Genomic DNA, 19,332 nt, shown 5'->3' on the forward strand with positions numbered 1-19,332 from the left:
ATTGCTCTTTTAAAACAGGTTCTATTAGGGATGAGTTGATTGAACATTAACGTATAACTGCACTGAACAAGAAATATAATAGTTATAGTTTTAATAAATACTAGACTCTAATTTACTGTGTGAATGTACTTTTTCAAAAACATGTTGTTATTTGTTTTTTATGTCACCATATATATATATATATACGTAACATCATATAACTAATCGTATTTTATACGTAACATGATGATATAATTAATTATATAATTAATAGTATTTTATATGTATCATTATAAAAATAATCACATATATTATATTTTATAAACTTAATGTGAAATAAAAAACCATAATTTAATTTGGTGTTTAAAATTTGGTTTTATATTGTATTTTTTCTTATATATACTGAAAACAAATTTTTTTTTTGTCAGCAACAACAGATTCATATAGACTATGTAAACCAAACTAGGAGCACCGCATCCATATAGACGACAAAAGACACTTGCTTCCTAGCACTTCGTGCTAAACTATCCGTCTTTTTATTTTGTGTCCGAGGTATATGAACGAGCTCTAAACTGGTAAAACTCCTTCTCAAAAATCTAATTCACTCATCTATGTTGAAAATAATTCAAGTTTAGATAAACTAAATTTACATCATTGATAAATGTTTATTTTTACATGATTTCAATTTTTTACCCATCAATATATTTTTATAAAAAATTTAAATTATTTTCAAGATCTACTGAACCAGAAGACTTACAAAGAAGTCTTCTCAGGGAAAACTTCTTTTTAAGTCTTCTCTAATGGAGGGTTAAAATGGTAAAACTGAATATATGTTTTTTGTTTGTTCATAAGTGGACTGTTGTAGTATCACTAGGCCTTTAGGTTACTTTTGCATTTCACTGAATTTGGGGTACACTTTGGTGTTTGACTCAAAGTTTTGAGTCATATTTGGCAAACCTCCTATATAGATAGTTTCTTATAATATAATGAACTTTCAATCTTTTTAATAATATTAACCCATTACTTTTTTTTAATATACGGCTATCCATATTTTCAAACAACACTACACTCCGTTTTGTACAGCTATACATATTTTCAAACAATTTTAAAATGTATTTCAATTTTAAGAATATAGATATCTACTAAACCGAACAATATGAAAACCGAGACTTTAGTTTTGTTGGGTCTTGTGTAATTATGTCTGAGAAGGATTAAGTAAAATATTTGTTTTGTTTTGTTTTGTTTTGTTCTTTTGACCGTGGGGGATCCGAGGCGGTAAGTCCAGACTAATCCCCACAAGGCCTTTCATTCGGGTACGCATGGTTATAGGGGGAAAGGTGGCCAAGGCGACTCGAACCCAAAACAGGTACTCCAGCTGGAGTTCCATTACCACTAGGCCAAGAGCTCTCGGTGAAGTAATATATTTGATACTTTTTTCTTTCTTGTAAACACTTGAAACCACATTTAAACTCTGAAAATTTTCTCAAAAAGAAAAAAAAAACTCTGAAAACCATGGCAAATCTCTAATAGTTATGGCTATGTTTCATTTATAGCTTTAGTAGAACCAAACTAACTAATTTACGCAGGTCAAAACCCAAGAAAAAATAGACAAACACCCTAAAAATGCCCCTTTTACCAAGATCACCTCTAAACAAAACACCAAAAACACCAAAGTTAATATTAATTTTATTTTTAACAATATACTAAAATTAACATCATTCGTGCGGGTCGGGCCAATTGTTGTATTTGCTTGTTCTTCTGCGGTTCCGACGGTCGTCTATGGCTACCAGAGACCTCTTGTCCTTCCGCTTCATCTCGAAACTCCTCTTCCCGACTACCTTCCAGTTTCTTCCGTTGGTGAGGCGATGATTTTCATATCGTTTGAGTTTCCTGGTCCAATTGTTTGTCCTATTTCTGGGTTAGCACATGCTTAGGGGTTTATAGCACAAGTCATCGATTTCTGGTTCTCAGAGGTCACAAATGTGAAGGTGATTCTCAGGGGTCATTGATTTGTCTTCGTGCCATGACAAGCATTTGATCATGTTCACATCCCGGTATCATGTAGCTCGCTTGATCTTGCGATAGTGTGCTATGACTTTCTTTATAGGTAATTGAAGACACTTTGGTTCAGCAGTGGTATGAAATCAACCCGCTTTTTGTATCGTTCGTCTCGGCTTGGTGGTGTGTACAGAGATTCAAAGCTCTTCGGTTAAGGGTCTATAGTAATCTTTACTACTATTTTCTGCCTAGTACTTCATCGAGAGAGACGTTAATAAGCTTCGACGAGTTCTTCGGAAGCTAGCTATTACTTAGGCATTTTGGGAAATCCCGGCGTCCGAGGGAAAACCTCACTTTCCCGAGGTCATCGTCGACAGTAGAGAACGGCAATCGACTCCTGACGATTTCAAAAAACAGATTAGCGGAATGTGTCGGGTTTAGTGGGGGGGGGGAGAAGCTATGTTTGTAATAGATTGAACCGGGAATTTTTTTCATAAAATCGGGCTTGTAAACTGATCTTTAATCTCCTATCTCGGATTAAAATAAAATTTAAATTAAAAAAAACATCATCCCACCAAATTTTGTATAATGTGAATAATATTATATCAAATTCAGTATAACGCTATTTATCACACCAAAGTTTTAAATGACGTCTTTTATTATGTTTCATTTAGTAATATAGTTCAACTAATATTAGATTTGCAATTAAACATAAATATGTTGTATTATTTTTATTTTTAATTTATTTTAACATAACTAAAAAATTAACACTTTTACTTTTATTTTCAAAATGAATCACTAAATGAATATTATTATTTATCACTTACAAATAAAATAATAATATAAATAATAATATAAATAATAATGTAAATATGACAAAATAATTATTTAACAATTAAAAATACTAAAATTTTGAAAATTTTAAAATTTAAAACATCAATTAATATGTAATATTATTTTGGTGTGAAATTTAGTGCCAAAATACCAATTTTGATGTAATTTGGTATCATGGTTGGAGATGCCTAAAACAATTTTATCGGTTGGACCCTCAAAAAGATTATGGATAAGAAAAAAAAGTTCTGATAAGTTTTTCATCAGTCCAAAATGTGAAAATTTTGTTGTTATCTTTGCAATTTTTTTATTTTTATTTGGTTTTTCTTCAATTACTGAACATTTAGTGAGAACCTTGCGTCGAGTGTACCCTAAAGTAATAACAATACTATATGCTAAGCAATTATTTGATTTGGTGATTTAACATAATATTGGCGCATTATATACCAAAAGAAAATGTGAACATGGTATCGTTGGTCGTAGAATTGCGATATTGTTTGTTTGACCGTATATGAAAGTTCAACCCCAAACTTCGAAGTTTGGCAAGTTACTCGGTCCTCACATACAGAAAATGAAAACCAGATATTAAATGTTGAAGTTGAACTGCCAAATCACGAGTGTGCAAATAGCTTGATCAACCGAATAAGTCACCGTATGAACACGTGAAGCCTGGTATTTTGTTGTTGCATATGAGACTCCTTCCGAGAGTTGAGCTTAGTGGGCCTTATCTACTGCACCATGCAGCTAACCTTCCCATATCGGGTTTGGTCGGCCATGCTTTTCTGACCACGCGTCATTCACAAATTAATCCAACCAAAATTGGTTCTATTGTTTCTTGATTAGAACTAACCACTACTGTATTAGTATTCACTGATCTATATATATGTATACGTGTTTATAAAATTTTCCTTAAAATATGGATAATCAAAGAGATCAGGTTATGAAAAATAAATTAATTAGCTAGGGCTTGGGAGGCACACTGTAATTAGAAAAATGTTATAAATGTCCCTTTAATATGCGTGGCGAGAATCTACTAACGGACATACAACTTAGGTAGGGGACCTACGTGTCAGCTAACGGTTAAAGACAGTTGAACCGTAACCGGAATAGTAAATTCCGAATTAATCATCTGGTTTGGAATACTAACTCACGTCTTCTCTTCCTGCTCCTATAAATACCCCGACACACTGACCGACTCTTTTGCTCCACGCGTCGAATCAAAATACAATCGATTTCAAATATCTTCTTGAGGAGTTTTCACATTCACTCGAAAATGGGAATCTGCGTGTCCTCTAACCAGAGAGAGTCCAATTCTCCACCGACGGTGAAGATCGTGACGGTTAACGGCGATCTCCGGGAATACAACGCTCCGGTGCTAGCATCTCAAGTCCTGGAAGCCGAATCAGCCGCTGCTGCTTCTTCCTCTAGACCTTCACCGTACTTCATCTGCGATTCAGATTCTCTCTGCTACGACGATTTCATACCGGCGATAGAACCGGAGCAACCGCTTCAAGCCGAGCAGATCTACTTCGTCCTACCCATCTCTAAGCGTCAGAGCCGTCTAACGGCTTCCGACATGGCGGCTCTCGCCGTGAAAGCAAGCGTCGCGATACAGAACTCCGTGGGGAGAGAATCTCGTCGGCGTAAAAAGGGGAGGATCTCGCCGATGATGATGCTTACTCAGCCTAACGATTCCGTCGCCGCTGTTAACGGAAAAGTGAATGAATCGACGGTTCCGTTAAAGGCATCGAGCGGTTATAACCGGTCCGGTTCGGTGCGTAATTTGAGAAGATATACTTCTAAGCGAGCAAAGTGGGCGGTTCGATCCTTTAGGTTGAAACTTTCAACCATCTATGAAGGCGCCGTCGTTTAGATCCGTTATATAACTTTTGTTTGTTTGTATAGAAATCACCAAACAAAGTATTCATATGATTGGCTATGTTTCTATAATTAGACAATCATAATTTACAACTATACGTAAGATTAATAATAATACTGTGCTAAGATATAAACCTTGAAAGTGGTTGTTTTGTTATGAAATGTTTTTTTGTTTAAATGGTTGTTTATGGGTTGTCTTCAATACGTTGAAAGTATAATCTGAAGCTAAATTACTTGTAAAATTCAATTTTAATTTAAATTGAAAGTGGGTAGTATAATTGATTTGATTAACAGTTAGTTTTAAATTTATAGTTGAAAATGTAGTAAACAAATTAAATTCTTCGATTGACAACCACGGAAAACTACTAAAATATTTCAGGTACTAATTCACGGATATGATTTTATGAATAAGGTATCTTCAATACTATTAAAACACAAGAATTTGTATCTACTTATAAATAGCAGGTTAGAATATCACATTTAACTAATTTTATACTATTTCTATATATACCTAATTTAATGATTATTAAATACACATTATGCCTAAAATTAAATTAAGGAACGGAATAACTTATTTATTATTTTTGAAACTAATGCATTCAGTTTATGTGCATGTTAATTTTAAGTAATTAATCAATTATATTTTATTTATTAATATAATAAATAATGATCTATCTACTAATTCGTATATGTACGACTATACATTAATTTAAATGTAAGAAATAAATACTTTAGGATCCTCACCAAATACATAAAAATAAAATTATTATAGTAAAAGTATTAAATTAGATATAATTATATATATAAATATAAATATATTATTATAAATAAATAAATATGAATAGTTAGCTACTATTAATATTTAATATATGATGAAACATATTATAACTGATATTTTTATGAATATAGTTTTTATAGATTATTCGAACATGCATATAATATAAAACTAAGTGAACAAATATATTAATACAATTATATCATATACAAGAGAGTATAGGTCAATAGTTTAATTAATTTTATAATATTATTTACATACATATATATATATCAAACTGTAATAAATGAGAAATTAGATATATAATAAAAACATATAGCAAAATTATAATTAATAAATATTTAAATGTCTAAAGTTAATAATGAAATAAACTTTTAAATTTCAAATAAACAAAAAACATCAAAAACTCTAATAACCTGTGACAATAAAAGTAAACTAAATAAATAAATTAAGATTATACTTTTTCAAATGTAAATCACTAAAATGTAATAGACATTATTATACAATTAGTTGATGCTTAAATCTATTTTTATTTTTGGTATGCATCCTCTCAAATATTGATTCATTACGCTTACAATTAATGAAAATTTAGTTTGGCTGAAAATTTGTGCAACTAACTTTGTAAAATTGGAACATCATATTCATAATATTTCCACAGTCCAGCTAAACATTCATGAACTAAAATATTTAAATATAACAATTTAAGTCAAATGGGATTACATATCAGGTGATCCATCGATTCAATTGGAAGCTGGATCCGAGTTTTATCGGTTTTTGTAGGTTTTACATGATTTGAAAACAATGATTTTTTAAACCAAACCGGATTACATATCGAATCATTGGTTTTGTCGGTATAACTGCAGGTCTTGGTCGGGTTTAAAAACATTACAACACTTCATGTATAACATTTAAATGTACATACACAATCAAAACTACAAATTTATATTATATAAATTTTGGTTTGTTTCAGACTTTAATTTATGTTTTGAAAGCGCAGATCAAAATCTACTAACCTATTAAAATAGAAGTCATCATTTTTTTCATGAGTGATTTTTTTTTTTAAATTTGGACCATTTCTTAGAAACTATATTATTTTACATAGTTTAGTTCAGAATATTTTTTTCAATATCTTTATCTTTTTTATTTGAAACGCAAATAAATATTTTAAAAACAAAACTACCAAAATCTTTGAAAATCTTTTAAGAAGCTTTTAAAAAAAATTCCGAAAATTAATAATTTAAATTCTATTTATCAGAAAATATGATTAGATCTAAAACTAATTTAGTGATTTATAAACGAAAATTAAAACTATTTAAATTTTATTCAATGATAATAACCATATAAATTGATTAATTTTTGAAAATGCATTTACAACTATTTTGTTAGAACTAATATTCATTTATTTTTTTTAATAATAAATTATAATTAAATTTTAAAAATATAAAATATATCAAATGGGAAATGATCAGTTATACTATGCTAAAATTTTTCTTATAGTTTTATTACCGATATAAGCAAATAATACCAATAAATTAAAAAAAATAGGCAGTCATAATTTTTTTTAAAAGAAATTGCTATTCTTAATTTTAATCCATTGAAAAAAAGAAAAATATACCCGCACGTAGTTCTAATTCTATGTTAAAAAATCAAACTTTGAAATTCTGTGCTATTCAGTTTCAGAATTCAAAGATTATGTTACCTACTTTATATAGTCGGAAAGCGAGCTAGCAAATCAAATTAAATCCATTAATGACTATATTTTTATGATTAGTCTTGTGAAGTCGAAGTATATATGCTACAGTAAGTATCGCTTACCCAGTTTCTTATACTTAGACTTAGTTATCAATCGAATTATCTAGGGAAAATTGCCAAAACGGAACAAAAATTCAGCATGGTTGTCCCTATAGTATAAAACTATCATTTAGTTGTCCTTTTAGTATAATTTCTTTCATAATCCCAAAACTAATCCTTGATTAATCTAATTAAACACATTAAATTAATAGAATTTTATAAAATAATAATTAAAACGTTTAAAAAGGGAAAATAAAAATAAAAACTTTTATTTTTTTAATAAAAATAAATTTTGTAAAACTTAATAAAAACAAAAAAATAATTTACAAAATTTTTTAAATAAAAAACGTTAAATCAACCTAATAAAAAACAGTTAACAAAGTTTTATTTTTTATAAAAAGTTTAAAATGTTTGTAAACTTTTTAATTTTATCAAAATTTTTAATGAAAAAAAATTAAATGTATTTTTATAAAGTTTGTTTAAACTTTTTATTAAAAACTTTTTGTAAAGTTTTATTTTATTTTTATAAAATTTACAAATTTTATATAGTTTGTTTAAAGTTTTTCATTAAACACATTAAACTAAAAGAATTTAAAATAATAATAATTAAAATGTTTTAAAAAGGGAAAATAAAATAAAAATTTTAAAATTTTATTTAATAAAAATAAACTTTGTAAAAATAAAAACAATTTGCAATTTTTTTTAATAAAAACGTTAAATAAACTTATTAAAAACATTTTACAAAGTTTTATTTTTATAAAAAGTTTAAAACTTTTTTAATAAAACTGTAATTAAATAAAAAAATTAAAATTTATAAAATAAAAATAAAACTTTACAAAAAATTAATAAAAACTTTAAACTAACTTTATAAAAAGAAACATTTTACAAATTTTTATTTTTTATAAAAAGTTTAAAACGTTTGTAACCATTTTAATTTTATCAAACTTTTTAAATAAAATATAAATTTTAAAAATGTTTTTAATAAAAATAAAATTTGTAAACTTTATAAAGTAAAAATAAAATTTTACAAAAAATGCACCTAATTTCAAAACACCACATGTTGTATAGATATGTATCATAGTGAACAAGAGTTTGTGAAAAAAAACAAAAGAAAAACTATAGAAAACCATAGATTAATGAATAAGACAAGGGAGAATTATTTTTTTAAAAAAATTTGACAAGCAAAATCGAAAATAACACGTTTTAGGAAGTTAGAATATTTTTAGAAGATTTTTAGAATATTTTCATAACTGAAATTTTCATTAATTTTCGCAAAAATCAGGTAATCTTATCCGTAGAAGGCGCCTTCTAAAAGTTTAGAACATTGACAAAAATCCAGAACACGCATTCTACTTTTAGTAGACGGAAGAGTACATTTTAGAAAACATATTCCGCAAAATTTAGAATACTTAATAAAAGTAGAAGATGCTTCCGTACGAAAAGTAGATAGCTTTAGGATTAGTAGAATGCGCATTCCACTTTTTTAGAAAATTAGTAAATAGTAGAATGTACGTTCTAAAAATAGTAGATGAACATGTTTATTTTAGAAAACGGTTTCTATTATACCATTTTCCGTAGAAGGCACATTCTACCTTTAGTAGAACGTATTTTCAAATTCTTATTTATCAACTTTTTGAAAACAAAAAAAAATATCAGCATATGTATATTGGTGTTTTATTAATTTTGTATTTTTAATATCTTTTTTGATTCACAAAAGTATTTATTTCATTAGTTTTCAGAAATACAAAGGATAAAAAGAAGAAAAATTAGACAAAAAATGATTTATACCAAAAGGACAACATCCTTATTTTTTTTTTCTCTATTAGCAATTTTTCCAATTATCTAAGCAAACGTCAAATTTGTTCTTGAGGAGGTCTTCTAGTTCGCTTACCTGCTATAAACAACCAAATAAATTTTGCTGGAGTGTTCTTAGAGAGCTTTTACATTTAAAATAAAAACACATGGATTATCATTTAGTTTTAACTTTTTGAAAACCTAATACATGTGTTTCTTACCTTAATCTCGTACAACTTATCTATACTATTAAATCAGAATCTCTCATAGGACTATGTACTTAGTTTTTTGAAAAATTACAAAGCCATGCCACTGACTTTTTTTTTACATTAATAAATAAATAAGTAAATATTCTAAAAGAAATCTATACATATTATCCCTTAAAAACATATTTCCAAAACCATTACACACATACAAATTGTAGGTTTTTATTAAATAAGTACGTACCTAAACCATATTTGAACAAAATATTAAAAAAAAAAGAAAATAAAATTCATATAAAAGTTCAATATTTAAACTAAAAATATCATCTATAGCACAAGTAAATATTCTATACACGTAGAAAATTTTGATCTATTGAGTAAAAATAAAAACACTAATAAATGATTTACACAAACTTATGAAAAACATAATAATATAACTTTATAATATTTTTTATATAAAAACTATCAATTTAATCAACAAATAAACAATGAAAACACGGATCGAATTCTAGTATATAATATAATTATATATCTACAAATGATGCTTGTATCTATAAAAGGTGTTATAAACATGGATAGTGGCTTCAGAAATGCCTCACACCTAGTCTGCGATCGCACTGATATGTGGTTCTTACTTTGTTTTGAAAAAGCTCGAACTTATATGTTACTTTAGATGTGCTATTTAGTGAAACCCAATCAAGAAAGAAATACTGTACATGGTTTTGCTTGATAAATTTTTTACTGAAAGACAAAATATGTTAGGTTATAAAAAATATGTTAACGGATCTAGATACAACATAGTTATTCTTATTAAATGTTGTTGTTCATAATGCTATAAATGTTGTCATCATCAATTATAAAGCTGTTGAATTCTGAATGATATATTCCCTTGAAATTCTAGATCTAAGAAAAAAAACAAAGCGTCATAGATGGCGCGTTCGTAAAATTAATTGACATTTTAGGAATTAATATAGATATGTGGTGCTCATAATTAAGGTCGATTTTATATTTAAAAAGTTGGTTAGATTAACTTTGTGGCCGGACGTACTACTCCTTATTTTTAAAACTACATTGTTTGACTTAAAAAGTTGTGCTTTCAATTGGAGTCTTTTTTTTTTTCGATCAATTGGAGTCTATAGTTCAAATTTCATAGCATAGTATTTATAATACTAATCTAATCCGCGTTTTTAAGCGCTGGTTCGTTTTTTCATTTATTAAAATACAGATAATTTAAAATTGTTCTATATTAATGTTTGAGTTTAAAAAATATTTGATTCAGATCTGGATAGTGTTCTATTCATATTAAAATTGTTCTATTCATAATTGAGAATATTAAAATTGTTCTATTCATTCTATTATTACGCGTAAACCCTAATAATGGTTTGCATTGAAAATATGCGTAATAATAGAATGATACCATTATGTTTGTTACTTTATATAGGGTTTACAATATATATAGCTTTAATATTTAAACTTAAAATATTTGTATTAGATTTAAGGTTAATATAGGTCTAATATTTATTTAGATGTATTTGTAGATTCAAAACTAAAATACTTAAATGCCATTAATAATTTTTTTGTCAACAATAATTTTATTAATCATTTATAAAAGTAAGAATAGTTCTGGTAAAATTACGAGTTTTATTAAGAGTATAAATAAAAAATATCCTATTTTAATAGTATTGATGTTAGATATAAAATTGGACAGGTTATATTCGAATTCAATGTTATTGACGTAACTGGTTATAATCTCAACTAAATCATGTGTTGTCATAGCTAAATAATTATATATTTACATTTGTCAATTAAAATATCTTTGAATTTAAATTTTAGATACCATGTATATATTAAATTATTACCTAAAAGCTGTTCGGTAACTAAATCAGTATATAAACGATTCAAAATATATCGATATCAATAGATTTGATAATATTGTAGTTTAAATAACCAGTTAGTAGTATATGAGTTAGGATTTATGGTGTAGGTATTAGTTTGAGATCAATTTATATTATAATTAAGAGTTTCAAATAATAATGGTATATGAGATTTAATAGTTTTTTAAAAAATATTTATTTTTAACAAAAACACACTTTAGTATAAAAATATATGCATTCCCTTTATGAGATACTTTTCATAAATATTTATTTTTTCATTCTTTTACTCCAAATTATGTTGCAAATAAACATCAAATAATTGATTGTGCTAATTAAATAATAGTATGAGACTAATGTTAATTGTTTGTTAAAAAATGGTTAGTTGTATATAAGTATATTATATACATGTTGTGTAGTCAAAGGTGTGAATAACCGTTTGTGGATGAATTAATTATTATTTTGACTAATGTATATAATACAAACATGTTTGAACTCATGGTTACGGAAAAGTATTATAAACGTCGTATTAGGAAGTATAGGTTACGGAAAGTACTAATGTATATATGCTTGTCACATATTGTTATAACAAAAAGGGGAAGACAAAAATATATATAAAAAGAAAAGGGTCCAAAACAACTTTGGTAGATTTATCAAAACTCTTTCCTTTTTAATAAAATAGATAACTGTAAGTTCTTAATTAGAAACCAGTGTCAGTTTTAGACCTTTTCAGTGTAAGTTTTTAGAAATTTCAACATATCGTCGAGTTGGGTTTTCGTGTCTAATGCATATCCCTTATATATTAAAACGCAAGTCATCTATCGAATGAAAAGCTGACATGTGGACAAAAGAAATAAATAAAATAAAAATAAAAACAATTGAAAAATACAGCTAAATTAAAGCACGATTCATAATGTTTTAAACGTAATAATGGTTGTTTTGAATCTTCTTTCAAACTACGATCACCGTACAAACAATCTATAAATAACCACCTAATTTTTATCATTTATATTTGCAAGAGGTTAATTTATAACTTTTTCTTACTAAAAACATTTTTTCACTTTTTCTCCAATCCACATATTCAATATGGTCCATTTTATAAGTTTGTATTTTTATAAAGGAAGTAGATATCCATCGATGGTGGAGTTGTAATCAAACTTTTTTTTCTTTTTGTTAAAATTAAATTGAGTGTAAATTGATTTAGGCACATTGTGTCATGGTCCCAAATGTATTTTAATTCTAAATTTAGTAATCTTCACAAAATATGAGATAGTTTATGTATGTTTAAACATAATGATTACATGAGTTAAATCTCTAAACTTTTGTAAAAGAACATAACAAAAGCTAACACAAACATTGCAACCAAGTAAAAAAGAAATTAAAAGGAAATTAAGAAGAAAATTACTAATCACTTTGTCCTTCGTAAAAAGAAGAAAATGCTACTGTTATTCTAATAGAACTTAAGTACATATATATATTTGTTGTCTACAGACATTATTACGCATTATTGCAATATAATACACTATTTTAACATAAAAATGTATCAGTTATTTTTCCTGTACGAAGTACGGGGCATAATACTAGTACTAAACAAATATGATGAATCAATATATAATATAAAGTTATAAACTAAAATCAACTGTTAAATAAAAAATATATAAGTTGCAAAAAAAATAATTCAAATGTGTGTTGATGGATCCTAAACGGAGACGTGATATGCATAGCATAAAGATTCCACTATAAGACCACCGTTTTGTAATGAAAGAGGCGGTAACATTTTATAATATATGGTTTTATTTTACTTTTTTCAATATTGCGACGAGTGCTCAATTGGTGATTGGTGTGAACGTTAAGAATTCAATATTCTTTTCTTTCGCTTTAAAAATAGCAAGTCCTCGTACATGATCGGCAGTACTTCTACAGTGATAGGTTTGTACATGCGTGATGAAATACTACATATATGATATATGTGTTGTAAAAAATGAGAACTGATAATCGGTTATAGCATATTCAATAATCGCTTCTACGTACATGGACTGGCCAACTCTTCGTATATGGTAATAGTTATTTTTAATGCATTCTATATTTATAGATACACTACTCAGGGGACAATCTGAAAATAAAGATACCCAATCGAAGAGTTGGTAGAAACAATGCTAAAAGAGAGAACCCCATGGAAAATCTAATTAATGACATCAAATGAATGTGAAATAGAATTAAGTGACCAACAAATAAGGGAACTATGTTAATTGAGGATGGCCGGTCGATATATCTATCAGTTTATTCTAAAGTGTTTGTTGAATGTTTCGAACAATTGAACGAAATGCTCTGAAAGTATGGAGTGTAATAAAATATTCTCTCATTACAAACTCGTAGACTATTGCATGGAGAAGAGCTTTGGAGATTGTAGCCGCATGCAAATATCAACGAGAGAAAAATGATTTACTCCAACTTAGATTATGAATGGAGATGGCAGGAGAAAGGCAGATCACTAATATTGCAGGAGAACTGTATTTGTGGTACCATTTATGTTTTTCTGTTTTTAAAAATTTAACTGGAAGAAAACTTGCATGCAGTTTAAATTTTTTTTCGTCTTTTTGAAAAAGGTAGATCTCCTACATGCAGTTTTGTCCACTACAATGTTGGTGATGTTCATCCATTTTTTTTCTTTTTGACCAATAAATAATTTGTTACAAATTATTAATATATTTAATATTCTTCTATAAATAGTATATTTTCATTCGATTTTATTTACAGTTTGAACAATACAAAAAACTTTAATTTTCTATTTATCTCTTTTTATTTATTTCTTTCATATAAATTGAACATTTATCTGAATTATTCATATGATGGTTTGTTTTTAATTATTTAAATGTATATATTAATGGAAGATAAATGTATTTGGTTTATTACTAATATTTTCATATCCTGATTTATAAATTACAGTAACATAATAATAGTATACTTATTACTATTTATGTATTGTATTTATATACTTATATATTTTATTTTATCTTTGTAATTTTTATTATTTAAACTCTAATCAGTGTTTTGAAAACCAAACCGGACTTGCCGGTCAAACCGATCAGACTGTTACTCGTTCTTCAACCGGTTACAAGTTGTGTTAAGAATCTAATTTGAGTAAAATTGGTAAACCCAGTCCATAACTGGTCAAATTCAGTAAAACCAGTGATCCAGTTTGATATTAAATCTTGATTTTCTTCAAGTTAAAATTAAATTAAAATACCGGTTGGATCGGTATGGACCAATCCGACTATTGACTCAACTGTAATACCGAATCAATGTCTAGTATGGTCAAAGACTATTTGATCTGCATGATCTTTCTTTCTTCCACATGATCTGCTTGATCTGCACATGATCTGCACATGATCTGCACATGATCTGCTTGATCTGCACTTGATCAGCTTAGGTTGTGAATGGAAGGGCATGAGAAGAGCAGGACGTACGCCGAGCAGATGAACTGTTTTTTTAATGCCATTCATCATATGTTATAACTCATAGGGTTTAAATGTGAGGCTGGAGAAGTGCAGAAGAAAAGCAGGAGAAAATGATGTGCAGATTGATCTGCATTTAGTTTCCAATCAACACAAAAATGCAGAAGAATAAATAGTAAAAAAATAAATAGTACTGCAAGCAGGACAAACCTGTGTGATAAATTTATGTCCTGTAGGAAGGAGGAAAAAACGTGAGGACCAGATGCAGATGCCCAATCAATGCATGCTCCCTTTTAATTATTATTTTTCCTTTACCTATAAATATTGAATACTGTTTTTTTTCTTTTACTTATAAATATTGAATACAGGGGCGAAGACAATGAAGAAGAGCTTACCCCACTACTTGTAAAAAATATATGTATTTCTTTTATGTAAATATGCATTGACACCAATCTAAAATTAAATTTGACCAATATTATAGTAATTTATATCAGGAACATTAAAAAAATTTAATAAACAATAAACGCGAGAGTTCGTGTTCCGGAAGCAAATTCCGATTAATTTCAAGTTGTTGTTTTTAATCTTATACTTTGGTGTTTTGAATATTTATTTATCAAACTAAATATTATTATGATTCATTGATTCAAATTCATTAAATATATTTCGTATTTATGTTTATATTCTGAATATTTTTTACCAGCTAGTTTCATATTTAGAAATGGACTAGTTTTTATTAATTAGATAAATAATGACTAATTTATCTAGATGATTTTCGTGAAAAAATTGTGATATCACCATAATTAAAGAGACAATATATATCACAAATATTTAACCTGAGAAATTTTGTCAATCTAGTAGTCATAATTTCACTTAATAAGGCTTATATAAATGTTATACAAAACGCAAAACGTTGTTTTCGGTTAAAAAAACTCTACTTCATCGGAATTTCCTCGGAATATTTCGAGGAAAGTCCGAGGACAACTTATTTTTACTCGGAATATTCCAAAGAAATTCCGAGGAACACAAAACTTATAATCAAAACTTATGTTTCCTCACAATTTCTTCGGAATTTTCCGAGGCTTTTCCGAAGAACACAAACCCTATAATCAAATCTTTAAATCCTATTCCGAGGAATATGTTTTTCTCGGCATTTCATCAGAAAACACCAACGGATAGTGAGTTCCTCGGAATTTCCTCGGAAATTTTTTGGAATATTCCGAGGAACTCATTTTCCATCAGAACGTCAGTCAGAATTACGCTGTTTTCTTGTAGTGAAATAAGATCAACCTTTTCGCTTTATTTTTTTGAAATACTAAATTTATTCCAATAAAAAAAAATTTCCGCGTTATAGAAATGTGCACTAGACATAACAACTTATCAAATATTGAGTCTTTCTCATCCCTCCGTTCTCTCTCTAAATATCTTTCACGGAGGTGATGATGATGAGTACTCAAATCCTTTTGTTTGTCTGATCAGTAGATCAGATGATTGTCTCTGGAAAGCGGTGGTTCCCGAAACACTGTTTCGCCGGCTTGTGTCTCCGGGAAGCGGCGGCTCCCTTAGCGCTGATTTCGCCGGCTCTTGTCTCCGGGAAGTTGCGGCTCCCTTAGCGCCGACTTCGCCGGCTCTTGTCTCCGGAAAGCGGCGGCTTTCTTAGCGCTGTCTTCGTCGGTTTGTGCTGTCTTCGTGGTTTGTCTTTCGTATATCACCATCCTTTATGGTGGTGGTTGGTTAACATATGTCGGGTTTGATTTTCTTCTCAACGGGTGCTCTTAGGTGAGCTATCTCCCTTTGTCGGTGAACGTCTTCGTCTTTCGGTGGTCAGAGTTCCGGTGAAGAAAACGGAGGGACGAGGTTGGATGTTGTGGTTTCAGTTCCGGCGTGTTCTGGTGAATCAAGGGATTGCTTTCGTCTTCTCCGGTGACAGCCTCGGCAAGTGGGTTACGATGTGGTGATCGGGTGACGCGTGGAGCGTTTGGATGGATAGAGTTAACACGTGGGCGGTCATGCAAGCTTGAAGCCGCGTGTGTTTGTGCCAGTTAGATCGGTTTGTGAAATGGGCTTTGGGCCTGTATTCTCAGTTTATCTTTGGGTTGGTTTTTATGTTTTTGTTTTTTGTTCTTGGATTGTCAGGCGTTTGTGCCATTAATAAAATATCAGATAAAAAAAAAGAAATGTGCACTAGACTAAAGAAAGATATTAATATTATTATAATAGCATATCTTATAATAATAATATTTGTATAAATGTTAAAACAAAAACAAAGAAAAGTCGCCGCTCTCCATGAGCACATCCTTCTTATGCATATATGCCATTAAACTTCGTCTTCTCTTTGACTCTTTCACACACCAAAAACAAACTTAATACACTTCTCTTCTTTGATTTCCCTCTCGACTTCACTAAGTTAACTCCCAAAAGAGAAGAGAAACAAATATGAGAACGATGGTCGATTTAGGAAAGCATCATCATCACATGCAGCTTATAACTACTCCGACCACCGTGGACTGCGCTCGTGAATTACGTCACCGACGAACTCTCCGCTCACTCATCCAATGCATGCTCCCATACTGTTGCACTTACCAACAACCTTCTCCTTCGTACCACACCGACACTGTTTCTGTCTCTTCCTCTTCTTCCTCCTCTTCCTCCTCAGACCACTCCTCCTCCTCCTCTTGCTCCTCTTCTTACCGTTGGCTGGGCCGGCCCTGAGCAATGCGTCATGAAACATTTGCAACAGGCCCCCGAAAATTTTGAAGAAAATTACATAGACATAAGCCCCCAAAATTTTTTTTAGGCCCCAAAAATTTTTTTTAGGCCCCCAAATTTTTTTTTACATAGACAGTGCAACAGGCCCCCAAAATCTTAGGGCCGGCCCTGGTAACAGCATCGTAAGTGGAACATTTTTCGGGTACCGTCGTGGAAGAGTCAGTTTCTGCCTTCAAGACACCGCCGTGGGATCTTCTCCGCTTCTCCTCCTCGAGTTAGCTGTTCCCTGTTCCCACGGCGACTTTAGCCAAGGAAATGGATAAATCAGGTGTTGTACGCATAGCCCTCGAGCGTGACCGGCGTCGAAGTAGCAGCAGTAGCAATAGTTGCCCTTCGTCGATCTTTGATGTTCCGGTGTGGTTGATGTATTGTAACGGAAGGAAAATGGGGTCTGCCGTGGGGAGAAAGGTGACGGAAAACGACGCTATTTTCTTGAGGATGATACGGTCTGTTTCAGTCGGAGCTGGAGTTGTGCCGGTCGATAAAGAGGAGCAGACGCTGTACTTAAGAGCGAGGTTTGAGCGAGTCACTGGGTCGAGTGACTCGGAATCGTTTCATATGATGAATCCTGGTGGTGGTTATGGACAGGAGCTTAGTATATTTCTTTTGAGATCGTGAAAATATTCATGTATCATGAGTATAATGTAGCTACAATATTAATAAGATTATTGCTACTTTTCGCGTTTCTTTGGTGTACATAGTAAAGTAAAACTACCAAAAGAGTAATATGTACATATGTTTTCGTAAGTAATTTGTACATATATTTTTCTTTTTGCTCTAAAAGGTTAAGATATAATTGGGTTTGGCCTTAGACGTCCCGTGATCTCATGTACTCCTCAAATCATTAGCTACAATTTAAACCTCTGCAAATCAATTAAAGGCAGCTATGATTCTTAGACCAAACTTTTTTTTTTTTTGTTCTTACGATATGCCGGGTACAATTGTTGTTTCATTCTTTTGGTTAAGGCCGTGTAATTGATTCTTACCAACTAGACAATTGCAAACAATTACACAGGATTAGACGGAATAGTACCCCACGCACTATAACGGTTTGAACTTTGTTGAGACTAGAGAAATAGCTACTACCCAAAACAACTGAATTGCTTTGATGTTGGAGACCTTAATGAGTACTAGTTTAAGGTTCATGTATACTCAAATAAGGTAATGATGATAATAACAATAATTATAAGATATGGGGTGTTAACTTCGAAAGGGAGTGACGCTAGACGTTTATTGATCAATCTAATAATTTGTACCATTTTTTTTACAATTTTGTTTTTTTTGCAAATTAGACTAATAAAGACTACAACAATACTATAATTTTTTTTTACCAATATGGTTGAATTACTTGCGTTAATCGGCTACATTTTATCATCATGAATATGTAATTCGTTAAAAATTAATCCCAAGGGACCACAACGTAAGCATGTCAATTGCACGTACGGTGCGTCATAAACTTCATGCTAAAGCAATGTGCGATTGGGACCAAACAGAGAACCACATGATCGAGTATCTTGGTTCTAGCTTCGGTGTAGTGCCAGTGTCGGACCTCGTTTCTCTTTTTCTTTTGTCTTTTTGTTTGTTTTATTGTCTCTTTGATCGCACCGAGCTTCATTTTGACGCCACTCATTCCCCTTTTTATTATGTTAAGAAAATAAAACCCACTAGCTTTGTCATTTGAACCTCTGGTTGGGTGCAATAGAATAAGATTTGGCCTATTACTATGATATAGGCGCACGCTATAGTCTAACTTATAATATTACATTGTATTGTTCAGAGAATGTAGACAAGAACTTTATCAGCAAGTATGTACAATAAACAAAGAACATCAGTAATTTCACATGATACTTCAGGAAAAGAAAACATCAGACTTCTGTTGATCGATATCTTGAGATACATTCATTGTACACAAATATTGATAAAATAATTCGACATAACTATACTATTGATATCAAGAAAAACAAACAAATAAACTAAAATACTTGTATGGA

General features: G+C 29.9%; 1 protein-coding gene and 1 pseudogene across 1 annotated transcript; both read left to right on the forward strand.

Annotated features, from left to right (window-relative positions):
• Nucleotides 1-3,975: 3,975 nt before the first annotated feature.
• On the forward strand, nucleotides 3,976-4,841 carry LOC108809572 (uncharacterized). The gene has a single exon (XM_018581713.2). The coding sequence runs from the start codon at nucleotides 4,082-4,084 to the stop codon at nucleotides 4,679-4,681; it is 600 nt and encodes a 199-aa protein (XP_018437215.1). The 5' UTR covers nucleotides 3,976-4,081; the 3' UTR covers nucleotides 4,682-4,841.
• A 12,013-nt stretch (nucleotides 4,842-16,854) lies between these two features.
• Nucleotides 16,855-18,026, forward strand: LOC108809090 (protein MIZU-KUSSEI 1-like; annotated as a pseudogene).
• Nucleotides 18,027-19,332: the final 1,306 nt, after the last annotated feature.

The sequence above is a fragment of the Raphanus sativus genome, chromosome 6 (assembly GCF_000801105.2).
Source record: "Raphanus sativus cultivar WK10039 chromosome 6, ASM80110v3, whole genome shotgun sequence".
Taxonomy (NCBI): domain Eukaryota; kingdom Viridiplantae; phylum Streptophyta; class Magnoliopsida; order Brassicales; family Brassicaceae; genus Raphanus; species Raphanus sativus.

Excerpts from the sequence above, each read along its gene's own strand:
- LOC108809572 (XM_018581713.2), top strand. The coding sequence starts at position 4,082 with ATGGGAATCTGCGTGTCCTCTAACCAGAGAGAGTCCAATTCTCCACCG.